This window comes from Pseudonaja textilis, chromosome 3 (assembly GCF_049901715.1).
Source record: "Pseudonaja textilis isolate UNSWEBS1 chromosome 3, rPseTex1.2, whole genome shotgun sequence".
In the NCBI taxonomy this organism is placed as follows: Eukaryota; Metazoa; Chordata; class Lepidosauria; order Squamata; family Elapidae; genus Pseudonaja; species Pseudonaja textilis.
Window position 1 is genome coordinate 58,038,302 of NC_141992.1, and position 14,317 is coordinate 58,052,618.

The 14,317-nt window shown below is 37.5% G+C and overlaps 1 protein-coding gene across 1 annotated transcript; it reads right to left on the reverse strand.

Annotated features, from left to right (window-relative positions):
* Positions 1 to 1,050: 1,050 nt before the first annotated feature.
* LOC113440538 (cytochrome P450 4A11-like) lies at positions 1,051 to 10,567 on the reverse strand (the record flags this gene model as incomplete). Its single annotated transcript, XM_087928697.1, is given in 9 exon segments — positions 1,051 to 1,330; positions 5,135 to 5,328; positions 6,630 to 6,736; positions 7,501 to 7,655; positions 7,762 to 7,861; positions 7,864 to 7,882; positions 8,611 to 8,688; positions 8,691 to 8,740; positions 10,516 to 10,567. Coding segments are annotated over 9 exon segments (909 nt in total), but the record flags the coding sequence as incomplete, so codon positions are not given.
* Between the last annotated feature and the right edge of the window lie 3,750 nt (positions 10,568 to 14,317).

Here is a 14,317-nt window from a genome sequence, read left to right on the forward strand (position 1 = left end):
TGACTCTTGACGAATGTATCTTTTCTTTTATGTATACTGAGAGCATTTGCATCAAGACAAATTCCTTGTGTGTCCAATCACTCTTGGCCAATAAAGAATTCTAATCTAATATAATGATTTATAAAGCTGTAGCATGCATCATGACTTGGCAGTTTGCTTTGCAAGCTTCCAATTAGTAAATTGCCTGAACAATTGACTTAAGTTCTTGGAAAATGATCCTACAATTTCAATTAATTCAGATGGTTGACATTAGTGTTTAATAATTCTGTTATAATGGCAATTGCTTACTCTAACTAGAGTAACTTTTTAGATAGATGTACTTTTAGATAGAGTATAATTTTATAGACATAATGCAATGTTTAATGTATATAATTTCAGAAATCTTGGTGCAATTTTGGAGTATTTTGGTGAGGTTTAAATAGGCAATCAGAATAGAGCTGAAAGGGACCTTTGAGGTCTTCTAGTCCAACCTCCTGCTCAGCCAGGAGATCCTATACCATTTCAGGCATGTGACTGTCCAGTCTTTTCTTAAAAACCTCCAGTGATGAAGCACCCGCAACTTCTGATGGCAAGTTGTTTCACTGGTTAATTGTTCTCACTGTTAGGAGGTTTATATTTAATTCCAAGTTGCTTCTCTCCTCCAGTTCCATTGTTTCCATTGTTTCTTGTCCTGCCCTCTGGTGTTTTGAAAAATAAGTTGACTCCCCTCCTATTTGTGGCACCCTCTCAAATACTGGAATACTGCTATCATGTCCCCCTAGACTAGCCAAACCCAAACCCTGCAACCGTTCTTCATATGTGTTTGTCTCCAGGCCTTTAATCCTCTTAGTTGCTCTTCTTTGCACTTTTTCCTCCCCAAAGATTAAACTCAAGTGAATTCTAAATTCTAAGTATTAGTATTAGAATATTAGTATTAGAATATTAATATTCTAAATATTAACGGCTGCTTTGCATTGTACTACAGTATACAGTATAAATGAATTAAAATGCCTTAACTGTATCTCCTAGAAAGCAAAGGGGATGATTGGAATGGAGGGTTTCACCCAAATCAGAGTGTGTCAAACATTTTATCGTTATTACTGTGATTTTACCCTTTTCCAGCTGTATTTAAATTCAAAGATTAGACGTTATCCAACATGGAGCAGCACAAAATGGAATGAAAGTAACATTTTGTTCTTAATAAAGAAATTGCAAACCTTCAGGCAAAGGGCGTCCGTCAACGAAAGCAATAGGTTTGCTGAGCTTTCGGGACACCGTTGGAACTGGGGAGTATACACGGAGACTCCCTTTTATGGACATGGTGGAATAGGTCATCGTACCAAGATCATCCCTGAAAGTTATAAAGAAAATCAATTAACCTTTCTATTCGTGAAATGCTATTAGTGAAATGCTAGTGAAATTAGTGAAAGGCTAGGTGCCAGAGGAGGGTATCGGCTAGAACTAAATCAAGCAATTTTATTATTTACTTACACTTAACATTGGCTCCAATGTGTGTAGTATCACCTTTTTAATTCCACCTGTGAAATTGCCTTCATCTCATCCCCAGGGCATGAATGAGACAAGCTTAAGTTATTCTTAAATGCAATGATGTAAAATAGTATCCCTCCCTCCCCCGCCATTCTACACAATCCAAGGGAAGCTTCAAGGTGCACAAAAGGTACTAGGTTTTGTCTTCTGGTAGGTAACTGCAAGGAGTGGAAGCAGGAATTGACAATGGAGATAGTGCTTTCATAGATTAACAGAGTTGGAAGGGACCTTGGAGGTCATCTAGTCTAACCCGCTGCTCGAGCAGGAGAGTCTATTCCAAACATTAGCCTCTACCTCGGATCGAACTCACAGCCTCCTGATTGTGAGGCGAGAGCTCCACCTCTAGGCCCCTGGAGCTGAATCCTTTCCATTCTAGCATAGTTTTCTGCTGATTCAAGGATGGGTATATAGTGCTTCAACTCAGTAATGGGCAAAGCCATTTAGCTTTGGGTGGCTAAGGTCATAAGGCAGAAGATCAACGTTTCAAACCAGTTTCCCCAGAATCCGTCTGAGTGCTCACCCCACCACCTTTACCTCCTGGTCATTCCTGCTATCATCACCTATCTTCCCAGGGCATCTAGTCTGATCCAGTGAGAGAAAAATAAGACTTACACAACCCAACCTGACTTTCTGGAAAATAAAAGGTCAAATTAATTTTTATAAGGCCACTTCTTAGAAGAATAACATCAAGCTAGAGGATTCTGTCCTTCCTTGGGAGAATGGAAGATGGACCAGTCTCACTGCAGAAAATAAGGAAGATGACCTTGATGGAAGTATGCAAATGTTGTTGCCCAGGGAAAAGGGGCTAAAGTATTTTGTTTTAAGTGCAGGATGTCCAGATAATATTTAGAAGAGGATCCGACACCCACCAAATTCATTGAACTGTAAGGAAGAGGAAAAGGTACAATGCAATGTTTGAACTTCTGAATGTTTTAAATTTAAAATGTCTAATTTAATACGTTTGTCTGAAATATATTCTCTTTGAATCATAACCACATAATTATCATTGTGTTATGTTTTGTGTCCAGGTATCGTACAGTATCCAATTGTTTTCATCTTTTCTATAAATCTTATAAGATTAGATATAAATGATTCGGTGTATAAAATCAGTATGAGAATTGACCTGCTGCTTAACATTTAAGACAGAACTATATGTACCAAGCCTTTTATTTTCTTTCAAGAACAATGGTCCCTGAACTCTAAGCTACTAATAGTCTTTAGGTTAGTTATTTTTTTCATTGAAAAAAGTAGGAATGGGATTTTTAATTGAGGTTAAACAAGTAGATGGGCAATTTTCCTCTTCACAATCCCCTCCTCTGGCTGTTCTTCCACCTGTAAGTTTAAAGAAATAGGGTGCAGAAGAAGTTTTGCAGTACACAGACAGCAAGAGGTAGCAGGATCCTTCCTAATCCTAACCCTGCATAATGGAATGGAATTAATAGTGCCTGTTGTAGCACATTTCCTTAGATAATGATTGCACTGACTGACAGTGATACTACACTATAGCAGTGGTGGAATTCAATTTTTTTTACTACTGGTTCTGTGGGCGTGGCTTATTTGGTGGGCGTGGCTTGTGACTGGGTGGGCACGGCTTGGTGGTCATGTGACTGGGTGGGTGTGGCCAACTCAATGTCACTCACATCAAGGGGTGTCTCACCTGGCCCCTCCCCTCCCAGCCATTCCTTGTCATCCAGCATCAACTTATCTATACTTCTGTAAAAATGTTGTTCACCTTTTTTGACTTTATTATCTGCATACTATAGATGTACTTTCATGGACCACTGAAAGGAGGAAATGGCTCACATGCTTTACTCAAGAGTATGATATAGGCAACAGGATATTAAGGGGCTGCCACAAAGAAAGGGAGTGGAATGTATTTTTCCAAAGCACCAGGAGGCAAACAAGAAGCAATGGATGGAAACTGAACAAAGAGAGGAGCAACCTAAAACTAAGGAGAAACTTTCTGACAGTGAGAACAATTAACCAGTGGACCTGCTTGTCTCCAGAAGTCCTGGGTGATCAATCACTGGAAATTTTTAAAAGACTGGACAGCCATTTCTCTGAAATGGTATAGGGTTCCCCCAAAAGTCCCTTCTAAGTGTTATTCTGACATCTTTCCCAGGACCTCTACTCAGAGTTTGCCTCCTCAGTTTTCCAGCCTGAGCAGGGGCTTGGACAAGAAGACCTCCAAACTCTCTTTCAACTCTGTTAAACACACATGTATTTATGCTTTGGACTATAGACATTGAATGCATGTAAACCCTGAAAAATATGTGGTAGCCCTGGGCAAAAGAAAGGCAGTAGAATCACATTAGGTGTAGGGACAGTGTAAAATATTAGTACATGATAAATAATGGAACAATTAAAAATAATAGCACAGAGTTTTCTCTCTCTCTCCCTTCCTATTTCTTTTTCTTTTTTTCTCTTTCTTTGTCTCTTTCTGTCTTTCTCTTCCTTCCTTTCTTTCTCTCTCTCTCTCTCTCACACACCACACTCTCTTTCTCTCCCTATTTCTTTTTCTTTCTTTCTCTTTCTTTCTCTCCCTCCTCTTTCTTTCTTTCTTTCTTTCTTTCTTTCTTTCTTTCTTTCTTTCTTTCTTTCTTTCTCTTCCTCCTCTTTCTTTCTCTCTCTTTCTTTCTTTCTTTCTTTCTTTCTTTCTTTCTTTCTTTCTTTCTTTCTTTCTTTCTTTCTTTCTTTCTCTTTCCTCCTCTTTCTTTCTCTCCCTTTCTCTTTCTTTCTTTCTCTTTCTTTCTTTCTTTCTTTCTTTCTTTCTTTCTTTCTCTTTCTTTCTCTCCCTTCCTCTTTCTTTCTTACTTTCTTTCTTTCTCTCTCTCTCTCTCTCTCTCTCTCTCTCACACACACACACACCCCTGTCAGCCTTCATTCCCCTCTCGCTCCAGGCACTTCACTCACAAGGGGAAGTGAATCCAGCATTAGAGAAGTTCTGCAGGTAAACAGACTTGCTTTTGCAGCTCCTGCAAACTTCCCCATGGCTGGATTCCCCCCAGTGTTCTTTCCCTCTCACTCCAGACACTTTACTCACAAGAAGAAGCGATACTTCTAGTATCCATGAAGAATCCAGCCTTGGAACAATTTTGCAGGTAAACGGACCGCTGCTCCGCCCACAGTCATGTGTTTTCAAGTGGCTGCTTGAAAATGCATGGTATGGGCAGAGGAGCAGTCCTCCTTTAAACTGGGGCAGCGAGCATTGGGTGGGTGGGCAAGTGAGTGAGCGGAAACTGGGCGACCAGGTTGGGGGCATGGCCAGTTAGATGTTGCTACCAGTTTGGCGACCCACACCAAATTCTTGCTACCGTGCAAACTGGCTGAATAGCACCTCTGCAGTATAGGCAATCCTATGGGTCTAAACATAACATAGAGAACCCTGTTGGTGGTTGTCCTTCCCTCTGCTTCCTCTTGATTAAAAAAAGTCAGAATATGGTGATATCAGTAAAAGGATTAAATGTCCCATCTCACCAATTCATTCTTATGATAGCCTTCTGATTTTTGTTTGCTTAAAAATATTTTCTAAATGGGTATTGTGTAGTGGTATGCTTAAATCAAGTCACCAATGAAAGAAATCTAAAGCAAACAATATTGTATTCACCACTGGATGTCTTCCCGATCCCCCAAGATTTCGTTGACTTCTTCTCTGCTGATGTTCTGCTGATGTTCTGGGTGCTTAGCCATTATATAGAGTAGCCAAGAGAGGCCAGTGGCTGTTGTGTCATGGCCTGCAAACATGAAAGTGTCCACTTCAGCAAGGAGGTCTTCATCCGATAGTACGGTTCCATCTTCAGACTAATAAACAGAGAATAAGAATCAGCAAGGGCCACCCTCAATGAGCATTCATTTAAGGAAACATAAAATACGAGGTCATCATAAAATCAGATCAAAGACAAAAGTGTCATTTTTTAAAAAAAATTTATGATATTATTAGATTCAGATGCACAGATACTATTGGAATTTATTATTCCATGGTTTCAACAAAGACACATCAAAAGATCCTTTTGATTGAGTTAATGTATATGGTTTTAGTCTTTGAGTTGTCCAAATGCATGTTGACACAAACTGCTATCTTTATTTTGCTTTCTCTCTCCCTGTCCTATCTGAATAATACTACAAATACTTCTGATTCATTTAGTGCTACTTTTGCAAGGAATTGTGGGATTTCACTACCCTACCTTCTATCTTATCCTTTCTGTAATTGTAAACGATAATAAGATTTTTAAAATAAAAAAAATGGTATACCTCAGAGTCTCTTTAACCCACCCTGGCTAAAAAAGTGCCATAGAATAGAAAAAGTGTTGGTAGAAGGAAAACCTTTTCTGTCCAATAGGCTGGGAATAAGACCAAGGCAACTGTCACAAGGGCAGGTGGTTTTAAAGAGGATAAAATGATTTTCTGACAAGATGGGCAGGACATGAAAAATGAGTCCATAACCATTTGCTTTTTACCCTGGTTAGCAAATTTCCAGTGTTGCCTCATCAAAGGAAATGAGAATTATTTCTGTTTTCCCACTGCATCTGCATGGGAAAGTGTTATAAAAGGGAAAACAGGGAAGATTTCCTCTTTATAGCCTTGAACATTTTGTCCAATAATAGAAAAAAACAAAACTACCATGTAGACTTTGTTCCTCTTAAGTGCTGCAGTAACAGTTCTGATGAAATTTTCCCTTCTCTGCAACTTTTAAGGAGAACATCAAATCCCTGATCTGGCAGCCCCATTTCTTCCACAATTTATTTGCACAAATGCTTTGAGTCAGCAATCATTTGATATAGAAAATTCCTATCCGGAATATAAAAACTGCAAGCTATTTAAAATATAGGTTGCTTTAGCTGTATTTTTCTCTAGTACTGTTGACTTTCTCATCTTTTTTTACAGGCATTGCAAATAAGCCACTGACAAAGATTGAAATTAATTGTTCTCAGTTTATTATAATACCTATTCCGATTTAACCAGTTTTTCATTAGCACATCAATTTTATGTCCAGGTTGTTCTACTTACTGTTGTACCAAAACAATATTTCATTTTGTATTGTAATAACTTTCATAATGGTGTGAGACAAGAGGCTGTTTTAAAAACTTCCTATAGTTTCTTACTTTGGCACAAAGAAGAATGTCCAAAAAATCCAAATGTCGCTTCTTTTCAATCTTTTCAAGCTCTCTTTCATTATGTATTGATTTCTTTCTCTCTTCAATTACTTTTTCTATGAAGTAATACAAGATGAGTTAATGCCAGGAATGAGAAATTCACTGTGTTTGCCTCATTTTATTATTTTATCCCTTGACTTCAGAAAAAAGGGCTCTGAGAGATTAATTTGGTTTCTTTTATTACAAATAAAATTTGCAATATACAAGCTAAGAACTATTCAGAATAAAATCAGTATATACTGAAATCCCTTATTAGGCTCCAAGTAAATTAAACAGCGGCTTTCTGATGCTAGTCAATTTTTACTAGTGATGAATAAAAGTTGTTGTGTGTTGGCAGGTCAAGGACTTCACTGACATATCTCAAGGCCCTAATGAGGCTTATCCCCACAATTAGAAGAATCAGAAAGCATTGCTTATATTATAATAAGCCTCATTGAAGTCTATGGGACTTGCTTCTAAGACGGCATGCGAAGGATAATGCTGTGAAATCAGTGAAAAATTAAAATATGCAGTTTTAAGCATTGTACAGTAATCTATACAGGTCATTAACTTTTGAGTGAAGATTGAAGTGCTTTGCTAACAAATAAAACAATGTTTTGAAAACCTTTCTACTTGTTATGTAATAGCTCTTATATAACAGCATTCGAGGAAAGAGTTTTACTCCAAGCGGTTTCAACATTTTGGCTTCCGATTAGTGAAACAGCCCACCAAGGATGACCTCAGGCTACAGCCACACCACCTCCATCTTCAGCTATCCTGGTAACCCAAGATACTCTTATAGTAATTTTGATTTAATTTTACCAAAGAACATGAAAGTTACCTGTATGGTGGTGTGCCAATTCACAAGCCTGTTTAAAACGCTGTCCTGATGGGGTAAATGAATATAGGAAATCACTGCGAAGTATAGTAGAGACAACTCTCCGAAACGACAGGAAAGTTAAGTCTGACACAGCTTGGACATAATAATCCAGGTCTCTGATGGAAGGAAAAAAAACTTTTTTTTTTACAAAAAATATATATGTGCTATACAAATATGATCAATACTCATGTTATTAGAATGTATTAGTATAAAAGTTTTAACCTGTCAGTTTGGCAATTGCTCTTTTGACTGAATGCACATTTCATGATGCTGTCAAGAGTCATTAAACTAATATGGTCAAACATCTCCAAAGACTTCATGCAATCAGCTTCTCCCATTTATCCTAGTGGGGAAAATAGAGATGGAACAGTGTCAGCTGTTTATAGGGTTCCCATGCCATACGCCATTTTGGTGAACTGCTGTCCAATGTATCTTTGAGCTCAGCTCAGCTTCATATAGCTACATAGATATGTCTATATTATTTACTTAGCAACAACATGGAAGAGATTCCCCATTCTCATTTTCTGGAATTGTTCTGGATAGTTTATAGACTGTCCTTGACTTACAGATACAATTGAGCCCAAAATTTATGTTGCTAAGTGAGACAGTGCTTACACAAGCTGTGCCCCATTTTATGACTTTTCTTTCCATAGTTGTTAAGTAAATGACTGAAGTTGCTAGTAACACGGTTGTTAAGTGAATCTGGCTTCCCCATTGACTTTGCTTGGCATAAGGTCACAAAAGAGGATCACATAACCCTGGGACACAGCAACCATCATAAATATGAGTCAGTTGCCAAGCATCTAGATTTTGTTCACATGGCCATGGGGATGCTACAGTGGTCATAAGTGTGAAAAACTGTCATAAGTCACTTTTTTCAGTGCCATTGTCACTTTGAACTGTCTCTAAAGAAACTGTTGTAAGTCAAGGACTACCTATACACTACAGTTCTGGAAATTTTGATGTTTTACTATTCAAGAGGTAAGGATAACTAGAAATGGTCCTGCTCAGTTTACAATGGTCCCTTTTGCACCTGCTTGTATAACATGAAAAAAAGCCAACTTTCCTTACAAGCATAACTTTGGTGGAATCTGTAATTACTGCCACATAGGGCTTCAAAATATTATAGTGAAAAGCTGGTGTTAGTAACCCTGTGTGTGCTGACGCCATTTTGTGCCACCTAAGATAAGCAGTCCTTTTCCTAGAGGTACAAAAAGAAAAAGAATTAAATGGTAGTGGTGGTGATGATGATGATGATGATTTCAACTGCTCTGACTGAGCTAAGAGATTGTATGCACTCAGAATTAGATAGGCAGTTTATCCCATGCTTGAGACGTTTGAAAGCACCAAGACAGGGTCAATGTACCTGCAACGTCAGGCCCATTTTTCAAAATCCCATAAAACAAATCTCATCAGAAATGACAGCAGGGTTTTTTAAATGGGCCTGCATCGACCAGAATTGCTTCTTTTGATATATCTGTTTGACACAGTGATGGTCATATTTCAAGCACAGAGCTCAAGGGCTGTTGCATGTCATTTCAAGTTGTCTTAGAATTCTTGACATTTCTTTTATCTCTCTTTTGCTTATTCATCTGAAATGTAGGTAAAATTTACCTTTTCATCTCCCTGTAGCTTTTCATCCATTCTTTGACTGTTAGGGAAATCAGATAGTGAAGCTTTTGAATGGAAGAAACTGCTTTTATTCAAGACAATTCATAAAGACACTAAGCCCATGCAGTATGAGCCTATCTTTTACTTCTGTGCAGCAGATTATATTAAGAATACTTACTCCATGGAAAATTTCATAGCCATACGAACGTATAGTTAGTTTTAAAATTACCTAGGTTGACTTTCATCCACAGCGCTTTATGCTAATTAAAGAGGAAAGTGATTTTTTAAAAAATTATCTCTTCTTCCCTCTGTATATATAAATATGAGGCAGCAGTGTGCTGCAGCTCCAAAAAGCCAACAAAATGCTTATAATGCTTCGGTAAGACCACACTTGGAATCCTGAATCCAGTTTTGATTGCCGTAATATAAAAAAGATGTTGAGACTCTAAAAAGAGTGCAGAGAAGCGCAGCAAAAATGATTAAGGGACTGGAGGCTAAAACATATGATGAATGGTTGCAGGAATTGGGTATGTCTAGTTTAATGAAAAGAAGGACTAGGGATGACATGATGGCAGTGTTCCAATATCTAAGAGGCTGTCACAAAGAAGAGGGAGTCAACCTATTCTCCAAAGCACCCGAAGGCAATGGATGGTGACAAGATAAACAACATAGAACTAAGAACTTTTTTCCTCACAATTAGAACTATTAATCAGTGGAACGACTTGCTTCCAGAAGTTGTGAATGCTCCAACACTGGAGAATTTTTTAAGAGGAGGTGGGACAACCATTCGTCTGAAAAAGGGTTTCCCATTTCAGCAGGGATTGGACTAGAAGACCTCCAAGGTTCCTTCCTTCCTTCTGTTATTCTATACTCTGTTGTTTTCTTCCTAGTGTTGTCCCACTTGCAGGGTCAGCTTGTTTTGTATTATCCTCACTGCAATTCTTATCACAAAGCTATCATTACATAACATGAAAAGGTGTTTGAAGAGTCTGATACTGATTTGGGCTGAGAAGGTATGACTAGTCTTCCATTAGGCACAGAAGCCATCGGGTGACCTTCCTTAATACACTATTTTGTTCATTAAAGTGTAGGCATGATGATCAGACTCTTGTGCTCAAATTAAAATCCTTGTAAGTTAAATTAAGCCTCCGCAGTTTAGTAACTTTCAGGTGCAGTTCTGAATATAGTTCCAGATTCTGGTCCTATTATATACAACCAGTCTGCGGAAGACTGGAAAAGATCAAATTAACATTGGAAAGCTACACTAAAACAAACAACATAATAACAGTTAAATTATCAGTTGAACTGTTTGAAAACAAAGGGGGAAATAGAAAAAATACTTATAACTGATTTTAACTTTTATACCGGTCCAAGGAATCAAAGGTGCATAGATGAATTCAGGCTTTGGATCCAGAAAATTCAAAGAAGATCAGAACAAAGTTATAACATGATGCTAAACATATACTGAAATAATTAACTTATTTGGCATAAATAAAGTCCACATCAGAAGTTTACTGCATTTTTCTTTATATGCTGTTGACATTGTCATTTTATAATTTTGAGACCACAATTTTTGCCATTTCTCTAGATCAATCTCATATCCAAAATTCTTCCCCCAAGCAATCATAGTTCTTTAACTTGTTCTTCTTCTAGTTTAATTTCTAATAAATATCCATACAATTTTTAAAATCACCTTTTCATCAGTACCTGTCAAAATCTTATCTAAGTCAGTCAGTTTATCATAGAAACCTTCTGTCTTAGAATCTTTGTCATACCTTGAATGTGCATATGAAAACCAATTCATCTTTATACCTTGTTCCTCTAATTTTTGCATAGGTTCACCTTTTTCATTCAATATTTCACCATATCTAACTGTTTGTTCCTTTTTATATATTATAGGATAAGAAAATGCTTCAATAGTCGATAACCAGACTGGAATTTTCAAATAACATTGCCTTTTAGTCTTCTCCCAGTTTAACCACAGAGACTCCCATATATAATGTCTTCTAAAATATCCCTGTGTTTTAGTTCCTTTATACCATAGAAAAGCATGCCATCCCAACAACAGATCGTGTCCTTCTAATGTCAACAATCTAGTATTTCTTAATGTTATCCATTCCTTAACCCACATCAAATTTGTAGCTTGGTAATGCAACTCCCAATTAGGCAAACCAAATCCTCCTCTTATTGTGGCATCTTGCAAAAGTTTTAACTTTATTCTCGCTTTCTTACCTTGCCATATATATTTCAACACAATTTTATTTAAATCTTCAAAGTAATCTTTTCCAAGCCTAACTGGAATTGTTTGGAACAAATATAAAATTCTGGGTAGTGTATTCATCTTGATTGCTGATATTCTCCCTATTAATGACAGTTGTAAATTTTCCCATTTCGCCAAATCTAGTGCTATCTGCTGCTTAAGTTTGATATAATTATTCTTTTAGTGTACTACATCTTGCTGTCAAATGTATCCCCAAGTACTTGATCTTATTTGTGACCTGAATTTTCGATAGATCTGCCAGTTCTTCCTTTTGTCCTTTATTTCATCTATCATTTTAAAAAAAGATTTAGGGAGAGTCTTTCTGTTTTGCTTTGTTGTTTTCTGTGCTGTATAGTCCAGTTTATTATCTACAATTCCATTAAAATCTCCCATCATAACTATATTAGCATAGTCCAGTTCAATTATTTTCATATGTAACTTTCTATAAAATTCTTCTTGATTGTCATTTGGGATATAGATTGCAATCAGGAGTGTTTTCATATTATTGTCCATTATTTCCACCATTAGTAATCTTCCATCGTCATCAGTATAGATCCATTTCGCTGGGATAATATCTTTAATGTATAAAACCACTCCTCTTTTCTTGCATTGTGTCAAAGAAGTAAATATTTTCCCTAATTTTGGCTGCATCAGCAATTGTTCATGTTGCTTTTTAATATGTACTTCTTGTAGGCATATTATATCAAATTTTAATTTCTCTAATTTATGGAAAGTTTTCCTTCTTTTAACAGCTGAGTTAAGTCCATTTATGTTAATTGTAATCAGTTTTTTTCTCTTCCAAGGTTATATTTTGTAGTTAGGTTTAGCAGCTCTTGTAGATCTTAGTTCACGTTGTTCTTTGGCTTCTACCTTTCCACCTACTGCACCTTCTTCTTTTTCAGTCGCTATTTGGCAGTCCTCTTAGAATTCAATTAGTGACATTTCTTTTTCTGCCTCCTCCTCTTTCCCTCCAAAATATTCTGTATAAAATAATTCAACTTTCTCAATTGAGTCAATTCTATGTCTCTGTTCTTGCCATGTGCACATTAAACTTTCTGGAATCAGCCATCTATAATTCACCTCTTTTTAAAGTATAGTTTTAGTCAGAAATCGGTATTCTCTTCTCATCTCTCTCACTCTTCTGGGTAATTGTTTCAAGACCACAATCTCCTTGTCTTTATATTTCAATGTTTTCTTTCTTGCCACTTGCAACATTTGCGTTTTAATGGCTTTCTTTGTAAATCTGATGTGAACTTCTCTTGGTAAGCTATTTCTAATTGCATGTGAAGACTCGATAAACCTCATCTATTCCATCCATCATCTTCTCTTTAGTTATTTCCAGAGCTTCAGCCAAAATTTCTATCGTTATCTCAGCTAGATTTTGTCCCTTTTCTTCCTCTGTGTTTTGGAATCTGAGATAAAATTCTGATCTGTCCATCTCCCATCTCAACATCCCACTTTTATCTTGTTCAACCACAGTTAATTTGCTATCAATATCTCCAATCTTCTTATCTCGTTGTTTATCTTCTTCTTCAATTTTTTGGAATCTCTCATCATACTTCACCATCATTTGTTGAGTGTTCTCCACCTTTTCATCAGTTTTTCCTGTTCTCTGTTCAATGTCCTCTGTTCTCTTTTCAATATTCTCTGTTCTTATTTGTATATTTTGAATTCCTTGCATAATCATCTGCAGCGTCACTTTTTCTTGTTCTTTGTGCCATCACTTTGTGCTTTATGAAGCATTTCCATAGCATACAGTAATAACATCAACTTCTGTTCAATTATTAAAGTTCAATCCATTCAACCTGTTAAAAATTAGGGCAATTCAAAAGAGTTCTTTGCTGGAGGAAAAGTGAAGTGGCTATGGACACCTACATATTGGAGTAGCCAATGTGGCTGTTTGATGAGTGAAAGACATGTTTCCTACCTGTTGAATTTTCAGAGCCTTATTAAGGGCCTGTTTTTTTAAAAAAGATACTAAATGTTAAAAATAGGTTTATTGTTGAGTGTCCTTGGCCATTTCTTGAGCCCTAGTTCAGAATCACAAAATGGACATATTTTTAACACTGTATTTTCCCCATTTCTCTGTCATTTGTAGTAGTTATTCTGCTGAAGTTATTAGTGCATTATTCACACATTCATATAATAAGATTAATCCCATAATTGTCCTCTAGGAGCTCAAGTTACCATAGACAAAATTCCCTCCTCCACTAGAGTTGTAGTCTTCCCCACTACAACTCTACCACACCTAAATTACTGCGTCCAATTTTAGTCACCACATTATAAAAAAGATGTTGAGACTCTAGAAAAAGTACAGAGAAGAGCAACCAGGATGATTGACTGGAGACTAAAACATATGAAGAATGGTTACAGGAACTGGGCATGGCTAGTCTAGTGAAGAGAAGGACTAGGAGAGACATGATAGCAGTCTTCCCATATTTGAGGGGCTGCCACAGAGAGGAAGGGATCAAGCTATTTTCTCAAGCGCCTGTTGGCCAGACAAGGAATGATGGATGGAAACTGAACAAGGAGAAGTTTAACCTGGAAATAAGGAGAAACTTTCTGACAGTGATGGCGTGGCTGCCCGTGTCCCCTCGCCCTTAGGCAGTCTCTTTCAGGTGCTGGAAGCTCTCCAAATGCAGTCACCAGCCACTTCGATTGGCCAGTAGAAGAGGCCATGGGGCAAACACACACACACACACTCCCCTCACCGCGAGGCCGTTTCTATCGGCCGATTGAAGTGGCTGGTGACTGCATTTGGGGAGCTTCCATTGCCCAAAAGAGACTGCCTAAAGGCAAGGGACACAGGTAGCCACGCCATGCCCTGAAGCGGCTGGGGACTCTGCCTTCAGGAAGCTTCTATCGGCTATTGGGGTATTCTAGCCTAGGCTACCTGCAGGGCACTCC